At 47.0% G+C, this 22,263-nt stretch overlaps 1 protein-coding gene across 1 annotated transcript in view; it reads right to left on the bottom strand.

The window, feature by feature from the left end:
• Nucleotides 1–22,263, bottom strand: part of TLL2 (tolloid like 2) — a 187,085-nt gene that overhangs the window by 37,693 nt on the left and 127,129 nt on the right. Inside the window, exons 8-11 of the mRNA XM_054036164.1 lie at nt 17,415–17,539; nt 13,418–13,533; nt 5,994–6,096; nt 803–919 (exon numbers count right to left, since the gene is read on the bottom strand). Of these exons, the coding sequence (XP_053892139.1) occupies nt 803–919; nt 5,994–6,096; nt 13,418–13,533; nt 17,415–17,539 (461 nt within the window). The remainder of the gene's footprint in view (nt 1–802; nt 920–5,993; nt 6,097–13,417; nt 13,534–17,414; nt 17,540–22,263) is intronic.

Below are 22,263 nucleotides of genomic sequence, written 5' to 3'. Positions count from 1 at the left end.
AGACACTTTTGGTTCAAAAATGTCATCCAACTTCATCGCACACCCATGAGCCCATGCGGCCACAGCAGGGGCAATGCAAACCAGTGCTCTCTGACATACATGGATAGCTTCTTCTCCACAGCTGTGAAGGGGCTAAGGCCCACAAAAAACTTGAATCAATAGTGTATCACCAGTGTATCACATGCCCACAGGAGGGGCTAGGACATCAGAGCAAGTCCCTACTCTCATAAGAAATGTTAGGCAGCACAGAAGGAGACTCAGGAATTCATCCAAGAAGCTTCAAGAAACTCACCTGATCTACCTGAAGGACAAAGGGCTGAGTCCATCCTTTGGTTTCAGGAAGGGTAGAAATTTCGGTGCCAGATGCTTAGACCGCTCTGTAATCTCTGAGCGGAGACCTGGCTGGCCAATTAGCCTGCAAGGAATCGCCAACACCCCAGTGATAAACACTGACTGAACCTCTGCTAGATGGATCATAGCTACAATTGGTGGTTGATAGGGTAGGGGTAAGCAGAAGAGCTGATCTGAGCCCCATGCTTAGATGTGGTCTCCTCACTGCGGTATACCATGTCCTGGAAACGGATTTGTGGACCAGGCTGGTTGATCTGGGCCTTGCATACTGAAGGGGGTCTCCGAATTCTGCAACTCCTGCTAGCCTTTGGAAACATGGAATGGGTTGAGAGCCTTCATTTATGGTCAAACAGGTCTCTGCTCTGGGCCCATTTGTTACGTTCCCACTTTTGATGCCTGGTGTTGGGATCACTGTGCGGCGTGACGTAGGCCTCCTAACTAAGGGTCATACCTTCATAAACCACAAAGAAGCCTTTGCCCAGGATATTGCTGCTGCTCCGGAACTCGATCCACAGCCTGCTGTCCGTGGAGATAAGAGGCTCGGGGACTTTGTCACCACAAAATCTACCTAGAAGGCAGGAAACAGACAATCAAGATCTCTCCACTGACTGGTGAAAGTGGTTTGTGATCGCAATGGGAGTAGACGGGGAGACATACAAGGCGCCTGCAGTTCAGGAGAGAGTCAATGGTAAAAGTAAACAGAGCCATTTAAAGGGCTTTTCACTCCAACTCCGACTTAGATTTTAAGAAGGGGCCATTTTATTTGTATTTGCCCGGAACAGGGTTCAAATATCATCCAGGAACAAAATCCAGCATGGCTCATTCCCACATGTCACCACCATTCGCCTGGCTCTCATTTTACCCATACAAAGGCTGGGCCATCTTAAAAAGCATGTAGGTGAACGCAGTAGGGATTTTAGTCTCCACTTATTGTGAGAGACAAAGTGCTAGGAGTTACAGCCAATACCCAGAAGTCCTGACACTTTACCTTCCATCGTTCTTTTGATTTGTATGACCAGGATTGCATGACCTAGTCATGTGCTGGAACCCATTGGACTAGGCACTGCACAGACACAGAATAAAGATGGTCCTTGTTAATGTTAACTGTATTACAGCTGCGCCCAACCCAGGACAAGGAGCCACGGTACTAAGCACTGTTCCTGCGCATGGCAAGGAGCAGTCCTGCCCCCAGGCGCTTCCAGTCTCACTAGACCAGACAGACAAAGGGTGGGAGGCTGGGTTAATATGGATAGCAGTGCGGTAAAGAGAGCTCCTAGACAGTTTTGAAAATCTCAGCCTCATTGGCCCAGAAGGAAAGACAGATCCATTCCTCCTGTGGATGTAGCATGAAGGAAAACCTCTCCATCACTCCAGCCCTCATGATCATTTCCACCTCTTGCACATGACACAGAATCATCTTAGTTGAGCATCTCTTCCTACTCAACCCTGCATAGTCCTATGGCCCTTGTTTACACTAAGGCCTGGTCCCCACTAAGTCCCCAAATCGGACTAAGGTACGCAAATTCAGCTACGTTAATAACGTAGCTGAATTCGAAGTACCTTAGTCCGAACTTACCGCGGTCCAGACGCGGCAGGAAGTCTCCCCCCGTCGATGCCGCGTACTCCTCTCGGCGAGCTGGAGTACCGGCGCCGACTGTGAGCACTTCCGGGATCGATCCGGGATCGATTTATCGCATCTTAACCAGACGCGATAAATCGATCCCAGAAAATCGATGGCGTGCCGCCGGACCAGCCGGTAAGTGAAGACTAGGCCTAAGAGCCTTTCCCCAGCACAAGCTCCTTCACTGGGTGCTTCACACAGCTTGATGCTCACTGGTAAATGTCAGTTCCTGAACTGTACCATCGCAAACTGCAATCCAGCAGAGCAATCGGATTAATAATAATAATGATAATTCCTGATGGTTCTACAGCCTGTTTTGGCCAGACGGCTCCTCAAAGCATGGTACAAACAATAAATAAGTGTTGGGATTAACTAACACAATATGGTTCTTTTCTTCGCTGGACACCAGCGACACTATCTGCTGTATGCAATAGGGTTGGGGTTTGTTCCCCCTTTAAAGGAGTTACTAAATCCCAGCTTATCCAATTGAATCTGCCGGGGAATTTGGCAGAGGCTGAATGTAATTACCTAAATTGGAATTCAGCCAGCACATCAGGGTTATGATTGCTGGACTCATGAGAAGGAAAAAAAAGGTACATCCAGGGGATATGTAATAATGTCCAATGATTGAGATTGGTTTTGTGCCTCACCGGAAAGTCAGCATCTTAGTACCAACCAACATGCTGCATGATTGGTTCTCTATCTACTCAGGCCATGTCAAGACTAGGGAAAAGTTGCATGTTTTAACATGAATTAGCTAACACATGTTAACCAACACGCGTTAAAATCCTAGTGTAGAGAAAGCAGTTGTAGTTTTAACATGTTAGCTCGTTGATGTTAACACTAGGCTGCCCTAGGGTTTAAAGGTGTGTTACAAACCTAGTGAAGGCAAGCGCTGTGGCGGAATAACATCTGCTGAACCACAACTCCGTCTTTTCCTTGTGCACCTCCCATCCCAATGCTAACTCTGACCCGACTCTGCTTAACTTATGAAATCTGAGAAAAATCACACCCCAAAGGTGCACAGCTGCAAGCACAAGGCTAGTCCAGGTGGGTCAGGAGTCATTGTGGTATGACAAAGACCGGGAGACAGCTTGCTGAAGTTTCCAAAGGTACGGGAAGGAGATGCTGCTAAGTGTCGAGGCTGCAAAGTTATTTAGTTCTAGGGTCACTGAGCAACTGCCTCTTGGATTTCGAATTGGAGTTCAACAAGGATGTCAAGGAGAGGAAATGCAGATGAGGAAGCCAGAATAAGTGAGCTCCGTGGAGTACGATAAAGGGCCCATTCATAAAAAGTTATGCACCATTTAAGGCTGGATTTTCACACACTTCCCTGGGAAAATATGCAGTGCACATTTTTTTCCAGGCAAAATACATGCTTTCACAATTCACGCTAATCCTCTTGCCCACCCCCCTGCCGGACCGCCACCAGCCTGCCTCTTCCTAACTAATTTCATGGCCCAAGCCCCTCTCAGGGGCCATGGCAGTTCACACAAGCCACTTGTTCTGAATGGAACAGTTTGCAAATCCCACTGTATTAAGGAGATTTTTTTGAAGCGCTTCAAATATTTGGCAAAAAAACTGAAGTGACGTAAGGCAAGGCTGCTGGAAGGACGATTCCTGAGGCGTGTGCTCACCCACAGCAAATAGTGACCATGGTACACGGGCACTGACACTACCAACCCCACAGCTCTCCTCCTCGAGACAGCCCCAAAAAAACTGCAGGGAGACTACAGCCTTGCTCCCTCCGCCAGTGCCAGGTACCCACGCTACAGCAGAGCACTCTCCTACCTATACAGCCTTTACCAAAGCAGTCCCGTGGCCCAATCCTGCCCTGCCCAGATGCTTAGCAGGCAGGAAACACATGGGAACCCAACCCGGCATTGATGACGCATGGTCAGATGCCTAGAAGCAGGAGGGAGGTGCCTTTCATACCTACTGAGGGTTATGAACCTGTCTCTACAGACACACCCGCCATCCTCCCTCTTTTAACCTCGTGCTTCTGAGTGGAAGGAAGCCAGCGAGGCTATGCCCAATGGCTGTCCTTGCGTAGCCTCACTTGCACACCCTACTACACAACCTTGCCCTCTGCAGGCACAAGCCTTCATACTTTCCCCTGCTCACTCAAAGTACCTTGCCAACATGAAGCCTCACAGCCCAGTACACCGGGCACTGAGTCTGGAAATGGCAAAGAGGCCTAACTAGGAGTTCACTGAAAGCACCAGCCAACAGCCCAATTCCTCATTGGGTCAGACAGCACCATGCTGTTAACCTCAGGGACATGTCACAGGCTTACAGCTGGAAAGAATTTGGCATTAATTGTCTCCCCTTGTGTGCTACAGCGGGGATCTGCACCATTTGATGGATGGGGATGCTGAGGGTAAGAAACTTGTCCAAGATGAAAGGGAGTTAGTGGCAGAACTCTGAATAGAACCCCGGAGTCCTGACACCCTGCTGGGAGCAGAAGACTGCTCTCTCCTCTAAAACACCCAAAGGCTCTTCCAGACATCTGTGCTACCTCAAGAGGGACTTGAGGAATGGCACAGGCTGCAGGAAATAAATGAACCACAAGGAACTTGAAACACTAGCGTTTTCTCACAGTGACTCAGTCCAGACGTACACGCAGCGCACTGTCACATCAGTGCTAATTTATGTTGTTCCAGAGGGAACCTGGAGACGATTACATGGGATCTGCCAGGGATATGTACAAGCAGAGTCAGCAAAGAGTCCTTCCAACCAGTCCAAAAGCAGATAACGTTCTCCCAGGTCCCAGCTCTGTTGCCAAAGCAACAGTTGCAGGGATCTGGGTTCTCCCTGCTAGGTCCAGTCTTGCTGTGTGACCCATGTTTAAATGGTTTCAAAAAGGAGCTATGAGTTTAGGTAAAACACCTTAAAGGGGCCTGATTGTCAGAAAGCGGGTAACTCAGTGCTTGCTGAAAATCGGGGTCCTCCCTTAACTGTGCCTTGTTGAGCACCCAATAACTAAGACTCTCCAAATCACTAGTCAGCCTTGGAAACATGAAGCTAGAAGGCCTACGGGGTGGGCTGGGAACATAGTTACAACCCAGTTTGCTCCTATCTATGCTGCAAGACTGATCCATGTTTTAAATGCATTGTGAAGGCCCACAAGCCATGAGTGACGTGCTGACCAGAAGTAATATAGCTGCCTGGTTTTTCCCTCTGAAGGCCTTTGGGATGTTTCTCTCAACAGCTTTGGACTTGGCCTGCTTGCCTTCTCCTCCCACTCTGGAGAACGCCTAATTGGTGCTGAAGTCCACTTTCAATAATTTAATTGGTTTCTAAGTATTATGAGAGGAGGAAGGGGTTGGATGGCCCAGATGCTTGAGGGAGGGGAAATGCACTCTAAAATCATGTCCTGCAAGGTAGCAAGTTCAAATCCAACTCAAGCTTTTAGCAACCAAAAGCTGCTATCACTTGATGGCTGTTCAGTGGCCTGTATGAAATGACTTGGGTGTGCCCAGCCCTAGTTCCATGTGACAAAACTATCCCCACAACAGCCAGCACTCTGAGGACAACACCAAGGACCGAATGGAGCATGAAGGCTGACCTAGGGCTGAGCCACATTGGCTGGTCAGCGTGGCGCACTCTTCACCAGGGAATGCAATCTAGTGGTGGGAGCAGGGGACTGGGATTCAGGCTTCTATTCCCAGCTCTGCCCACTGACTCACTGTGGGACCTTGAGCAAATCACTTCCCGTTCTCTACCTCAGCTCTCCAGTCGCACAATGAAGGAATATCACTTCCCTACCTCACAAGGCAGTTGGGAGGCTGAACAGCTCCAGGCCTTCAAAAGGATTTAGGCACCTAACCACCACTGATTTCAATGGGAGTTAGGCTCCTAAATACCTTTAAGGATCCAGCCTTAATTATTGTCCATGAAGCACTTTGGGATCCTTGGAAGAAAGGCATTAGCACAGGCACCTTTGCTCCCAGCAGCTGCAAGGGCCTATTTGCATACTTTCAACACTGCGCCTCTTTAAAAAAATGAAAAAGCCACTCACCTAACAAGGAAGCCTTCCTCCAGTAGCCATCACGCACCTCCACATAATCATACCAGCACAGGCGACTTTTAAACAAGTCCATCGACGTGAAATTTAAAATGATCTGTGAACAGATGGTGCACTGTTATCTTTGCCCAAGGAGCTATTTCACACTACAGATTCAGTTCCACCAGTGCCGTTATTCTGCCGATGAGGTTTAGATAGGACAGGATGGACCAACTTTATTTTTTTGTAGCATCTTTCATTTAAAAAAAAAAATCTTTCACCTGATGGGTTTTTCAGAGCTATAGAGTACAAGACAGCAGCCAGCACAAGTAACTGGGGGAATTATGGAAAAGATGAAGCAAACTGACTGCACAGGGAATAAAAAAGGCTACTCTTACGTAATTAGGACCAATTTAGGTTTTGTAGCAAAACAAAAAATGGGACCATAGGTTCACCTAATATGAATAAGGGGGAAAATACAAAATTAACATTTTCTCCAGGAAAATTTTTCAGTTTTCTGTCAGGAAAATTAAAATGAATTTTTTTTTTCTGGTTGAGTTAACCCAAATCAAAACATTCGGGATTGTCAAACCAATTTATATGTTCCATTTCCAGTCAATTCAACTTAATCTGAGTCTGCTCCAATTGCTGTGGTGCATCATGGGAGTTGTAGTTTGGGTAACTCATGCCTCTATCCCTTTGGGGCAGGTCTCTTTGGCCAGACTACGTCCTTCACAATAGACCACTGTCTCCCCTCTGGGTGAGCCACTGTGATGCATCATGGGAGATGTAATCCAGCCAGGAAGCCCAGCCCATAGGGGAGAACAGAAGCAGGGAGTACCCAGACTACAATGCTCACGAGTTATCATGAGGGCTGAGGCAAACACAGGTTAACATCACACAAAGCTACAACAAAGTGTTTCAATTTGGTTCAACAAACCAAAAATGAAACGTTTCCATTCAGGAATGTCTCAACATTTTCTTTTTGCTTGCAAATGTTTCTTTTTCCATACTGAAATATTTCAGAGCATCTCACGCTACAAAAAATTTCAACATTTCAACTTTTTGTCCAAAGTCGGCACAAGAAAAATGTTGAAATATTGGATTTCCTTATGAAACGGAAATTTTGATTTTTGATCAGCTCTGAAAGTAAGATTGTTTTCATTTGATCATATATGTTCTTGAGTGCTTGACAAGGCATGAATTAAGCTTCACACAACAGTGCTGTCTGGAAGCTATTATCCATTTTATTGAGGGGAAACTAAGTCATGCATGCTGCATCTACACAAGAAACAAAAACATTTTCCAGCAATGGTGCAGTTCTCTTCATGGTCCAAACTAAGGGCCGTGCAAAAGAGAAACACACAGCACAAGTGATGGAAGGTAACAAGACCATTTTTTAAAAACTCTCGGCTCAGTTACACCAGTGCAATCATGCTGACCCAGTGGGGCTGGCTCTGATAGAAGAGTATAATTTGTCCCATGATTTTTATCATGATAGTGTCCCTTTAAAGTATTCAGTTGTAAGGCCACTAGCTGAGGGAGTGTGTATATTAGAGCTAGAGGGCTTATTCCTGAAAAGGGACCCTCCCATTTGCATCAGAGTCCCACCGAACCCAATGGACCTATTCAGGGTAGTAAATGTTTGCAAGATTTGGCCCAGAGATTAATTTACATCTAATATCTTCCAAAGGAATAAGGCCACGCTAAAACCAGGTTTCTATTCTATATTTTGACCTAATAAACGAGATTATTAAAACTGGAAAGATTTTTAAAATGCTGTTTACTTTTCATGATTTACCCTTTATCACTTTCTGCAGTTCTCTGAACTTGAACAATGAAAACAGACTAGTCAGTTTCAGTTCAGTTTACAGACAGCATCTGGGTTCACACACTAGTTCGAGGGCACCTTAAAGACTAACAGAAGTATTGGGAGCTTTCGTGGGTAAGAACCACACTTCTTCAGATGCAAGTAATGGAAATTTCCAGAGGCAGGTATAAATCAGTATGGAGATAATGAGGTTAGTTCAATCAGGGAGGGTGGGGTGCTCTGCTAGCAGTTGAGGTGTGAACACCAAGGGAGGAGAAACTGCTTCTGTAGTTGGATAGCCATTTACAGTCTTTGTTTAATCCTGATCTGATGGTGTCAAATTTGCAAATGAACTAGAGCTCAGCAGTTTCTGTTTGGAGTCTGGTCCTGAAGTTTTTTTGCTGTAAAATGGCTACCTTTACATCTGCTATTGTGGCCAGGGAGGTTGAAGTGTTCTCCTACAGGTTTTTATATATTGCCATTCCTGATATCTGACTTGTGTCCATTTATCCTCTTGCGTAGTGACTGTCCAGTTTGGCCAATGTACATAGCAGAGGGGCATTGCTGGCACATGATGGCATATATAACATTGGTGGACGTGCAGGTGAATGGGCCGGTGATGTTGTAGCTGATCTGGTTAGGTCCTGTGATGGTGTTGCTGGTGTAGATATGTGGGCAGAGTTGGCATCGAGGTTTGTTGCATGGGTTGGTTCCTGAGTTAGAGTTGTTATGGTGCGGTGCGTGGTTGCTGGTGAGAATATGCTTAAGGTTGGCAGGTTGTCTGTGGGCGAGGGCTGGCCTGCCTCCCAAGGTCTGTGAAAGTGAGGGATCATTGTCCAGGATGGGTTGTAGATCACTGATGATGCGTTGGAGAGGTTTAAGCTGAGGACTGTAGGTGATGGCCAGTGGAGTTCTGTTGGTTTCTTTTTTGGGCCTGTCTTGTAGCAGGAGGCTTCTGGGTACACGTCTGGCTCTGTTGATTTGTTTCTCTATTTCCTTGTGTGGGTATCATAGTTTTGAGAATGCTTGGTGAAGATCTTGTAGGTGTTGGTCTCTGTCTGAGGGTTTGGAGCAGATGCGGTTGTACCTCAGCGCTTGGCTGTAGACGATGGATCATGTGGTGTGTCCGGGGTGAAAGCTGGAGGCATGAAGGTAGGCGTAGCGGTTGGTGGGTTTTCGGTATAGGGTGGTGTTAACGTGGCCATCGCTTATTTCTACTGTGGTGTCTAGGAAGTGGACCTCCCATGTAGATTGCTCCCAATACTTCTGTTAGTCTTAAAGATGCCACAGGACCCTCTGTTGCTTTTTACAGATTCAGACTAACACGGCTACCCCTCTGATACTTGACACTAGTTCAACACAGCAATGTCTTGGCTGCACCGGGGGAAGGTCTATTTTATGTATTTTAAAATGCTGGATTATTTTTTCCTTTAAATGGGACTTAGGTTTTATAAACATTTGTTTTCCACAGAACTTAAATTTTGGGTCACATCTAACCTAACCCTTGTAACTGAAAAAAGAACAGGAGTACTTGTGGCACCTTAAAGACTAACGAATTTGAGCATAAGCTTTCGTGGGCTACAGCCTACTTCATCGGATGCATAGAATGGAACACACAGAAAGAAGATATTTATACATACAGAAAACATGAAAAGGTGGGAGTAGCCATACCAACTGTAAGACACCAATCAATTGAGATGAGCTATCATCAGCAGGAGAGAGAAAAAAAATCTTTGAAGTGATAATCGAGATGACCCATAGAAGATGTAAGGATATTTTAACATATTTTAACATGAGGAAATAGATTCAACTAGTGTAATGACCCAACCATTCCCAGTCCCTGTTCAAACCTAAATTAATTGTATCTAATTTGCATATTAATTCAAGTTCAGCAGTCTCTCTTTGGAGTCTGTTTTTGAAGTTTTTTTGTTGCCACCTTCAGGTCTGTCACTGAGTGGTTAGAGAGACTGAAGTGTTCTCCCACTGGTTTTTGAATGTTATGATTCCTGATGTCAGATTTGTGTCCATTTATTCTTTTGCGTAGAGACTGTCTGGTTTGGCCAACGTATATGACAGAGGGGCATCGCTGGCACATGATGGCATATATCACGTTGGTAGATGGGCAGGTGAATGAGCCCCTGATGGCGTGGCTGATGTGATTAGGTCCTATGATGGTGTCACTTGAATAGATATGTGGACAGAGTTGGCATCAGACTTTGTTGCAAGGATAGGTTCCTGGGTTAGTGTTTATTTGTATGGTGTGCGGTTGCTGGTGAGTATTTGCTTCAGGTTGGGGGGCTGTCTGTAAGCGAGGACTGGTCTGTCTCCCAAGATCTGTGAGAGTGAGGGATCATCTTTCAGGATAGGTTGTAGATCTCTGATGATGCGCTGGAGAGGTTTTAGTTGGGGGCTGAAGGTGACGGCTAGTGGCGTTCTGTTATTTTCTTCGTTGGGCCTGTTCCTCATGTTAAAGTATGTTAAAATATCCTCACACCTTCTATGGGTCATCTCGATTATCACTTCAAAGGTTTTTTTCTCTCTCCTGCTGATGATAGTTCATCTCAATTGATTGGTCTCTTACAGTTGGTATGGCTACTCCCACCTTTTCATGTTCTCTGTAAGTATAAATATCTTCTGTGTGTTCCATTCTATGCATCCGATGAAGTAGGCCCACGAAAGCTTATGCTCAAATAAATTCGTTAGTCTCTAAAGTGCCACAAGTACTCCTGTTCTTTTTGCAGATACATACTAACACGACTGCTACTCTGAAACCTTGGAACTCAGGCAGAGAGACACATAAAGAGCATATAAAAGCTTGAATCATTTTAAAACCATCAAATATCGTTTAAGAGCCTGCACTGTTCTTAGAAATTTTTCTAATATCAGAAGGTTTCTGTTTGGGCCTGATCTTGCAAGGTACTTGCACATCTCAGGACTGGACCCAGAGGCAATGGAACCCAGTGATGCCAGAGCTCAGGATCAGATCCCTCAAAGGTAGTAAGGCAGCTCACTCTGGGAGTTAGGCACCTAAATCCCTTTGAGGGTCTGGGCTTCAGGCCCTGAATAAGGTAGCTCGGCAGAAAGACAGCTGTAAGCAAATGTTTGCTGAAGTGAGATCTATGGTTTCTTTCTGCACTGTTTTGTTTTCAGGGTGCATCTGAAATGCTTCTCTACAGGGTTTACTGATTAGCTGCTGTGCAGAGGAGCTCCCATGCAGGGCAGCACACCTGTTGCAGCCTGACATGATGCAAAGGGGTTGAGTGCAGTGGTGTTAATACATTAAGGAAAGATTTCATTTCCACTGGAAGATCCATAAAAACAAAGGAAACTGAAAAGCAAACAGAGGAAGCAACTGATTGAGGCTCAGCAGATCTTGCAATCTGAAGACATCTGAAGACGGGTGGGCGGCGTTCCAGCTGACAGCAGCATTTCCCTGTGCATGTGATGTCCTGGATTCTCGGCCCCCCTTCAGGAACCAATGGCAATTTTGCTCACAACGTTACGGAGCTAGTCAGAATGGTAGGAAGGAAGCTTAGAGAGGTGCGCATCTGAGGTCTCAGCACAGCCAGAGTTAGCAGGCTGTTGGATGGCTAACAGGCAGCTACGGACTACAAGGGAAGGCCAGCAGTCACCTAGAAGAGACACTATACCCTGGATTCTGGCTTTCCACACACATTTAGTATTAGTCCTACTTCTTCCCCCACCCCAAGTGGAAGGACCCATTATTATGTTGCACTGATGATTTCTCAAGGCTGCAGAGGTCCCCTATTGTTCTAGGGACAAAAGCCATTACCCAGCAAATTCCCCAAACAGCAAAAGGCTGCAAGATTGAAAATGCTGGTTTAGAAATCTCACTGATCCCTAAAAACAGATCTGGGGGATTTTCAACACAGCAGACACATTCGAGAAGGAAATGACTTCTTAGATTGTTTAGTGAAGTCCATTCCCCCAGGGACCAATGAAGGGTTGTTCCCCACATTGCCTAGTGCTTTGTCCAGTCTGTAGCATTAAATGAGTTCCTGTAAGTGATGGGGCTTTCACCACTCCCATTAGGTGACTGTCCAACAGCTTACTACACCTCGCTGCCAGGAAGTTTCTCCAAATACTCAGGCCCTGTCTACACTAGCACTTATGTTGGCAAAACTTTTGTCACTCACGGGTGTGTGTGTGGGGGGAAACCCTGAGCAACATAAGTTTTGCCAGCATACGTGCTCATGCGCACCACGCTATGTCGGCAGGAGATGCTCTCCCAGTGACAAAGCTACTGCCACTTGTTGAGCTGGTTTTATTATGTCAATGGGAGAGCTCTCTGCCGTCGGCGTAACGTGGCTACAGCTGTGCCGCTGTAAGCTTGTAAGTGATGATATGGCTCTCTTTCACTTTTCCCCTCCCTGGTAGCAGTAATTATATCCCGTGGATCATCTTTAATAAACCCTCTCCATCCTTGGTGCAAACCTTGTCTATAATTACAGAGGACTATCATTGACAAGTATCAGGGGGTAGCCGTGTTAGTCTGTATCTACAAAAACAACAAAGAGTCTGGTGGCACCTTAAAGACTAACAGATTTATTTGGGCATAAGCTTTCGTGAGTAAAAACCTCACTTCTTCGGATGCATAGAGTGACTCTATGCATCCGAAGAAGTGAGGTTTTTACTCACGAAAGCTTATGCCCAAATAAATCTGTTAGTCTTTAAGGTGCCACCAGACTCTTTGTTGTTTTAGAGGACTATCATGTTTCCCTGTAGCCATCACATACCTGGGTTTAGCTCTTATTTTCTCTTTTTAAAACAACCCTTCCTTTTGCTGCTCTTCTCAACTCCATCCAATTGGCAAATGCCTTCCTGGAAACATGGTGCCCAGAACCATGGGCAATACTGCCGCTATGTTCGCACCAGAGTTGGATAGAGGAGGACAGTCCCCCCTGCTCTGATCGTGCCACCCGTTTTAATAGTTTGCTGGCAGCAGCTCAGAGTTGTTGCCTGACAACACCCTTTGAGCTCCCCGAAGGCTCTGCACTGAATTCTGCTTTCTTGGGAGAGTAGCTAAAGAGCCTCTGGAGCTTTCATTGTCAGCTGCTCAGCTGGGCGGAGCACAGAGCGCCTTCCTGGGGGCATGCAGTTGCTGCATGTGCCTCAATAGAGAGGAGTGAAGGGGGACAAACTTTCCATGAGAACGAAGAGGCTGGAAAAAAACCCACACAGATTGCCCACTATCTCCTCATACTAGAGCAATAGTGAAGAGAAGCACAGCACAACCCACATTGTCCAAATGCTCCCCAGAATCTATTGGGGGGCCCCACAGATATGCAGCAAATAACACCGGTCCCCATATGCAGGGCTCTATTCTGAAAGGAGAGAAGATCAGTGCAGAATATTGTATGTAGAGACCTGAACTCCCACAGCAAATACCTATCCATGGAAGCTGGTACTCCGTGATCATTGGCTCCACCTCCACTTACCTGTGCAAGACTCCACCAGACGAGCCTCCACTTAGATCAAGATGGTGCACAGCCTCTGCATTCAGGATGAAAACAGGTGTGGCCTAGGGCATCCGAGCAAGTTGCAAATGCAACCCTCAGGCAAAACCACATGCCTGTAAACTGCAGAAACAATTTGCAGTCTAACCTACCTTCTCCCCAGGAGTCACAGATATTCTCCACACACAATGGGAATAGGAAGGATAGCCATTTGGAAAACCAGGAGCAGAGAAATTCCCTGTCGTGTCCTGCAAGGTCTCCCCACAAGCTATATAATTGAAAGACAGCAGCAAAGAGTTACAATCGGAAAGATGTTGGTCAGAGTTTATCAAGCTGTTTTTGATCTTCTATTGTGGGTACTGGTAGCAAGCTAGACAGCCTTGCACCTCTAGATCACTGACTCAAATCCAGCCTCATTCGGTAGTGATCAGTGGTCATTGCCATCTGTCTGTCTGGTGGCCTCGGTGAAGTTCATCCGCATCCGTGGGATAAGAAAGATTTATCCAGATGGGGATGCTGAGAAATAGATCATTACAAAGGGTAACCTCTCTCCCCTCCCTCTGCACCACACAGTTTAATATATTTTTTAATTATCTGAATTGTGGTAGATCTTTTCTTCCTTTTCCACCAAATGCAAAATTATTAAAACCAAAGCCAGTCACTAGAAAAGCTATTTTCCCTTCATTACAATCTGCTCAATAAAGTTCTCCCTAGTTACCATTGTTAATACTCTTTTTCGGGTTAAAACACTGTGACAAAAGCTAGCTGAGCCCCAAAGCACCCTCAGTTCACGGAGTCAATTCTGCATTGTAGCAAGACGTGGCGTAAGATTTTAATGTCGAAGCTTTGCCCCGCTCTCCACCGCGCGCTGTTTGTTGCATGTTGCAACGGGAGAGAAAGTTTTTAAACACCGTTCTTTAGGCAACAGGCTTCCAACATCTGTGAAATCAGCTATGACTAGTTCCTATTCACTGAGCCAGGAAGGAAGGGGCTGGAATGTGGAATGACATATACACGTGCAGAGCAGATGACGACTGACTGGGGCAGAAGACCCCACATTTCAAAGCATCTATTTCACCCGCAGGGTTCAAAAGCTGCATGTGAATACACACAACGTGGAGCAGATATCAGACTGCTGCTCGACTGCTCTGGATTGCTTTGGATTTCAAAAATCTTGTGCCCACTCCCGTTCTAAAGTAGGGTCTGACCCTTGCTTGGTTTCCCCAGCAACTGTGAGGCAGCCCCCAAGAATCCTTCATTAAGCAGGAGCGCTTTGAAAGATTTGACAAGATGGAACATCTGCCTCCGTTTCTCATGCAAATGCCATGAACGCTACTCGGCCTGGCACCCCTGACACCGCCTGACGCTGCGAGTTGCTCACTAATTTTTCAGCCTTGATCACAATTAGAGGGGTGGGTTGGAACCTGGAGGTGAAGAGAGACCAGCCCGATTCAGGACACTTAATATATGAAAAAATGTCATCACCCAGGCCAGAAATCCTAATTACCCTACAGTACTTTGACCCACAACTTAATAGGACAAACAGAAAAGATGACTTGCAGGCAGCAGCCGTGGGGATGGGATGTACAGATGTCTTTCTCCTATTGAATGGCTCATAAGGAAGTTTAAAGGTGAGGACACCAAGATGGAAAAGTCACAGATTCCAAGTAGAGATACAAGGTGGGTGAGGTCATCTCTTATTAGACTGGCTTCTGCTGGTGAAAGAGACAAGCTTAAAGACAAGAGAAGCTGGTCTAATAAAAGATATGACCTCACTCAACTTGTTTCTCTAATATCCTGGGACCGACATGGCTACAACAAGACCGCAAACAATGCAGGTAGTACGTTTGTACATGCTAGATGCAGGGGCCTCAGAGGGGAAGCCAAACTTCTTGTAAAACTGCTAGAGAGCAGCATGCAGCTTTTGAACTCTGTGGGTGAAATAGGCGCTTTGAAAAGTGGAGTGTCATGCCCCAGTCAGTCATCATTTAAGGGGGAAAGACGTGCCCCTCCTAGGGATGTATTAGAAAACAGCAAATCAGATTCAATCTCCAGCCTGCTCTCCATTCCTAGCGGAAATAGCTATCAGCGCTGAGAAAACAGGAGCCCTGATGCAACCACAAAGGGCCATACACCGCCCTTTTTAGCTTCCAAGTGCTCTATAATGGAAATCAACTTCTCCGCCCAGGCCCTGCCCGTGTGTCTGGCAAAATTATCACTCCATTCCACAGAGAGGCGGAGCAAGGTACCCAGAGAAAATGAAAGCCTCAGAACCACAAAAGGAGCTAATCTCCCAGCTGGGATTACAGCTCACAAGGGGCTGATTCACAGTACTGTATCTGCACTACTAGTCCACACACCCACAAATGCTACATGTCCAAAAGGACTGCCAGCTCCCTGGGCCAGACATGGAAGTGCTCACTGGACTGGGTTTAAAAAAATTCACATGGGGGGGAAGGTGCTGGTCTCCTAGTGCCCGAGCCTGAAGGCTTTCACTTGTGGAGCAGGTAAAGCCCAACCCTCATTCTCCAAACATCTGAGCTTTCCTAGCGGTACCTTCTCTTGGGGCTTTTCAGTCTGCATGGTTTATGGCATTCCCGGCCACACCGCCCAAAAAGGGGCCAGTGATGAAGCATCCACCTCACAGATCACCCTCAAGGTGACTGACTGAGACCCGCTATTTTTTGTTATGAGAACAGCAAGTCACTCTGGAGCCCGTCATCTTGAATCATCATTGATTGCTGGAAGGTTGGCTCGAGGAATATCTGACCATTTGGGGGCATGTCCCAGGTTGTTGGGCCTACCCACTATGTGGCTGACAAATCGACACAGCTTTTCTGAGTGGGGGAAAAAAGAACAACTGCTCAAACACAAGTTGCCTCCCTGGAGAGATAATTACAGGGCACACATATCATATTGCCCTAATTACACAGGATAGAGAGGACGATTGCTCTCAGCTAAACCACAGCGTAGCTTGCAGGGGAATTAGTTTAGGGCTCGCTAAGTGCAATTACCCAGTAATCTGCAGGATCATGTAATTACTGTGCAGATACCTGGTACTTACCAGCGAACACTATTCTGTTACAGTATCAGTAAAGGCGAGTTGGGAGTTACTTCCTATAAGGTAAATATTCCCAGAAATTATATTTGCTTATTAGTCACAAAAGGGTGTGTGTTGGTGTGGGAGGCAGGTGTTGGTCTATTTGTGTGTGTGTGGGGGGGGTGTATGTTGAATTTACTTTCCCTTTACAAGTGACCAGCAAATGCTTAAAATAGGAGTGAATGCCGTGCAGAGGTGGTAGTTCAATATCCTAGCAGCAAGAGCCAAATAAGGGATTTTAGCATGGCAGGGCAACAAGGTAGGCAAGTTTGACATTTTTCCCTTTTATCCCCTGCGATTTGGGGTATATAGCACGTTACCCAGCAGTTTGTTTTTCAGCTTGAAGGGATGTGTTTCCAGGGATGGTACACATGGAATAGTTCTACCTTCTCTCAGACTGTGACCCCGGAAGACTCAAGAATTGCCCCCTCCCTTCTAAACCACCAACATGGCTACTTCAGACAGGAAAAGTGGCTGCTCCCTTAGCAGTGGGAATTTGGAAAGGGCCGGGGGCGTGAAAAGATCATGCTTTTAAACTGACTGAGCTTACTCTCCCATTCACTTAGACGCCAAGAACAAGGAGTCAGAGCTCCCCTTCTCCTCACCGGATTAGTAGACTAGGACAGCCTGGCCCGAAGGAAACAAGCCATGGAAAATTGGCCCCTACCTGGATAATAGACTCTGAACATGGTGTAGCAATGCATTTTCTCTACTGAAAAATGGTGGGGGAGGACAGCTTGACTTTAGCTTCCTTTTCAGCAAAGCATGCTGGAAAGGGGAGGAGTCTAGGGACCTATCAAATGCAGGCGCTACCATCTCCCAGTCACTGCTGGGGAAGACAGCAAAGAGTCCTAAACCCTAAAAGAATCAGGACTACTGACAAAGCACTAATAAAAGTTCAGTTCCCCCAGCTTGAAGCACTTAGATGGTCCACCTTCTCAGAGCTCTTTCATCAAAGGGATCATTAACATGCTATTGGACTCCGGGGCCTTCCAGATAAAGCACGTGTATGGGACAGAGTTGGAGCCATCTGCACTGGCCATATTTACCTGGGCACTTGTACAACTTCCTCGCCTGAGCAATGTCTCCCTGACTCAGCCGAATGCGCTGACCGATAGTTGGCCGAACCCCATTGTCATCTCGACGGGGAAGGATAGTATCCAGGAAGACCCCTCTGGAGTGAGAGAGAGAGACAGCAGTGAAAATGGCATGATGTGCTGAGGGCAATCATGGTTCAGCATGAGACTCCCATGACCACATACCCTGTGCTAGCAGGAAGGGGGAATAGAATCTGACTGGGCAACGTATTTGATGAGAAATTTGTGCTTTGATATACATGTTCTCCCAACACCTGATAGCTTCCAAATGTGCAGTCATCTCTGCCAATTTAGTAAATTCCTCTCTGGGACTAGCAGAGGCTGTGGCTGCTTCTATTTCAGCACAAACACTTTACTTACCATAAATCAGCGAAAGCAATAAAATATCCTTTTACAAGGTTAACATCAACATACGCCCACTGGATCAACAATAGCACAGATTGGACAGCATGGCCATGGGAGCCGTTTGGGATTGTGCTCATAGTGATCATTGTGGACTGAAACTACTATAGACTTGCCATTCTTAGGCCTGGTCTACACTACAAGTTTAGGTCGAATTTAGCAGCGTTAAACTGAATTAACCCTGCACCTGTCCACACAACGAAGCCATTTACTTCGACATAAAGGGCTCTTAAAATCTATTTCTGCACTCCTCCCTGACGAGGGGAGTAGCACCGAAATCAACATTTCTGATTAGGGTTAGAGTGGTTGCAATTCGACGGTATTGGCCTCCGGGAGCTATCCCACAGTGCACCATTGTGACAGCTCTGGACAGCAATCTGAACTCAGATGCACTGGCCAGGTAGACAGGAAAAGCCCTGCGAACTTTTGAATTTCATTTCCTGTTTGTCCAGCGTGGAGAGCACAGGTGACCAGGCAGAGCTCATCAGCACAGGTAACCATGCAGTCCGAGAATCGAAAAAGAGCACCAGCATGGACCGTACGGGAGGTACTGGATCTGATCGCTATATGTGGAGAGGATTCCATGCTAGCAGAACTACGTTCCAAAAGATGAAATGCCAAAACATTTGAAAAAATCTCCAAGGGCATGATGGAGAGGCCACAATAGGGACTCTCATCAGTGCCGCGTGAAAGTTAAGGAGCTCAGACAAGCCTACCAGAAAACCAAAGAAGCAAACGGAAGGTCCGGGGCAGAGCCGCAGACATGCCGCTTCTACGCTGAACTGCATGCAATTCTAGGGGGGGCCGCCACCACTACCCCACCTCTGACCGTGGATTCCGAGGAGGGGGTAATCTCAGCCATGCCTGAGGATTCTGCGGACAGGGAAGATGAGGAGGAGGAGGAGGAGGACAAGCTTGCGGAGAGCACACAGCACTCCATTCTCCCCAACAGCTAGGATCTTTTTCTCAGCCTGACTGAAGTACCCTCCCAACCCTTCCAAGACGTTATCCCAGACCATGAAGCCATGGAAGGGACCTCTAGTGAGTACCTTTGTAAATATAAAACATGGTTTAAAAGCAAGCGTTTTTTAATTATTAATTTGCCCTGAGGACTTGGGATGCATTCACGGCCAGTACAGCTACTGGAAAAGTCTGTTAACGTGTCTGGGGATGGAGCGGAAATCCTCCAGGGACATCTCCATGAAGCTCTTCTGGAGGTACTCCAAAAGCCTTTGCAGAAGGTTTCTGGGCAGTGCAGCCTTATTCCGTCCTCCATGGTAGGACACTTGACCACGCCATGCTTGCAGCAAGTAATCTGGTATCATTGCATGACAAAGCCTGGCAGCGTATGGTCCCGGTGTTTGCTGACATTCAAGCAACATCCATTCTTTATCTCGCTGTGTTATCCTCAGGAGAGTGATATCATTCATGGTAACCCGGTTGAAATACGGGAATTTCAATTAAGAGGACAGAGGTGGCTGTTCCTACTGGGCTGTTTGCCTGTGGCTGAAAAGAAATCCTTCCCTGCAGTTAGCCAAGCGGGGGAGGGGGCGGCCATTGGCGCTGAGCTTTTCGTGTTTGGCTAGCAGGGATCTTCCCTGATACCAGCCACACGGTGTGGGGAGGGATAAAGCGATCATCCCAGAGAATTGGATGGGGGGGCGGTTAGTTTGGTTTCTGCTGCTGCATGTTAACAGGAAAACCAAAGCACTTTGCTTGGTATGTGGGAAAGGAGGGCGCTGCTTTTAGGAAGGTTGCAGAAGCCGAAAGACAATGGCTTACCATGGCCGCATGCAAGCCGAATTCTGTTGCCCGGACGTGCATCTGTGATTTCTAACACCAAAGCCGCAGGCACTCAATATTAAGATGCAAAATGCGACCTTGTACCAAAATCACATGTGCTGTGTAATGTGAATAGTGTTTTTCACTGTGAAAGAGTATAAGCATTGTTCTATAAAATCTATCTTTTTAAATACTTCTCTCCCTTTTTTCCCTCCCGCAGCTGCAAATTTTTCAAGCCTTCCTCCTCCATCCCGAAGGCTATCTCAGATAAGGTGGCAAAAAAAACACACGCGAGACTAAATATTCTCGGAAATCATGCGATCGACCCGCAATGAAAGAGCTCATCTGAATGAGTGGAAGGACACCCTATCCCAGTACAGCAAAGCTGCCAGTGAATGTGAGGCCATGAGGGACGAATGTGAGGAGAGGAGAGACACTCAAGATGAGAGGTGGCAGGATGCAACGCTGGGGCTGCTGCATGATCAAACTGACATGCTCTGGTGTCTGGTGGAGCTTCAGGAATGGCAGCAGGATCACAGAGTCCCACTGCAGCCCCTATATAACCGCCTTTCCCCCTCACCATGTTCCATAGCCTCCTCACCCAGATGTGTAAGAATGCGGGGGGGAGGAGGGAGAGGCGCCTTGCACCTGCCTACTCCACCCCAGTGGACAGCCCAAGCAAAAGGCTGTCATTATTTTGAACTTTTGAAGTGGCCTTTTCCTTCCCTCCTATTCTCCTCCCAAACCCGATCCGGGCTACCTTGTCAGTTCTCTCCCTCTTTTTATAATCAATTAATAAAGAATACATGATTTTTAAATGATAGTGACATTATTTCCTTTGAAAACAAGCTGTGATCGAAGGGGGGGGGGGGGTTGCTTACAGGGAATGAGTCAATCAAGGGGGCGGGTTTTCATGAAGGAGAAACAAACAGAACTTTCACACCGTAGCCTGGCCAGTCATGAAACTGGTTTTCAAAGCTTCTCTGATGCACAGCGCTTCCTGGTGTGCTCTTCTAATCGCCCTGGTGTCTGGCTGCGCATAATCAGTGGCCAGGCGATTTGCCTCAGCCTCCCACCCCGCCATAAAGGTCTCCCTCTTACTCTCACAGAGATTGTAGAGCACACAGCAAGCAGCAATAACGATTGGTTTGGCTGAGATCTGAGCGAGTCAGTAACGTGTGCCAGCGACCTTTTAAACAGCCAAATGCACATTCTACCACCATTCTGCACTTGTTCAGCCTGCAGTTGAACAGCTCCTGACTACTGTCCAGGCTGCCTGTGTATGGCTTCATGAACCATGGCATTAAGGGGTAGGCTGGGTCCCCAAGGATAACTATAGGCACTTCAACATCCCCAATGGTTATTTTCTGGTCTGGGAAGTAAATCCCTTGCTGCAGCCGTTTAAACAGAGTAGTGTTCCTGAAGACGCAAGCGTCATGGACCCTTCCCGGCCATCCCACGTTGATGTTGGTGAAATGTCCCTTGTGATCCACCAGTGCTTGCAGCACCATTGAAAAGTACCCCTTGCGGTTTATGTATTGGCTGCCCTGGTGCTCCGGTGCCAAGATAGGGATATGGGTTCCACCTATCGCCCCACCACAGTTAGGGAATCCCATTGCAGCAAAGCCATCCCTATGACCTGCACATTTCCCAGAGTCACTACCTTTGGTAGCAGCAGCTCAGTGATTGCTTTGGCTACTTGCATCACAGTAGATTTGCCCACTCCAAATTGATTCCCGACTGACCGGTAGCTGTCTGGCATTGCAAGCTTCCACAGGGCTATCGCCACTTGCTTCTCAACTGTGAGGGCTGCTCTCATCTTGGTATTCTGGCGCTTCAGGGCAGGAGAATGCAAGTCACAAAGTTCCATGAAAGTGCCCCTATGCATGCGAAAGTTTCGCAGCCACTGGGAATCGTCCCACATCTGCAATACTATGCAGTCCCACCAGTCTGTGCTTGTTTCCCAAGCCCAGAATTGGCGTTCCACGGCTTAACCTGCCCCAGTAACAGCATGATCTCCAAAGCGCTGGGACCCGCGGTTTGAGAGAATTCTGTGTCCACATCCATGTCCTCATCACTCTCGTCGCAGCCTCCTCCTCGCCTGGTTTTTCAGGTTCTGGTTCAGCATAAACTGCACGATAATGTGCGAGGTGTTTACAAAGTTCATGACTGCTGTCTTGAGCTGAGCGGGCTCTATGCTTGCCGTAGTATGGCATCTGCACTGTTCACCCAGGAAAAAAGGCGCAAAACAGTTGTCTGCCTTTGCTTTCATGGAGGGAGAGGTGAGGCTGTACCCAGAACTACCAGCGACAATGTTTTTGGCCCTATCAGGCATTGGGATCTCAACCCAGAATTCCAGTGGGCAGGGGAGAATGCGGGAACTATGGGATAGCTACCCACAGTGCAAATCTCCGGAAGTCGACGCTAGCCTCGGTACATGGACGCACATCACCGAATTAATGTGCTTAGTGTGACCGCATGCACGCGACTTTATACAATCGGTTGCCCAAAATCGAATTCTGTAAATTCGGAGTAATCCTGTAGTGTAGACATACCCTAGGATGTTAAAACCAAGAGGCTCCTCTGCTCATGTCTAACTCATCCCCACTCTTGGTCC

This window comes from Malaclemys terrapin, chromosome 7 (assembly GCF_027887155.1).
Source record: "Malaclemys terrapin pileata isolate rMalTer1 chromosome 7, rMalTer1.hap1, whole genome shotgun sequence".
In the NCBI taxonomy this organism is placed as follows: domain Eukaryota; kingdom Metazoa; phylum Chordata; order Testudines; family Emydidae; genus Malaclemys; species Malaclemys terrapin.
The sequence above is the reverse complement of the archived record's forward strand: the minus strand, read 5'-3'. Positions and strand labels throughout refer to the sequence as shown.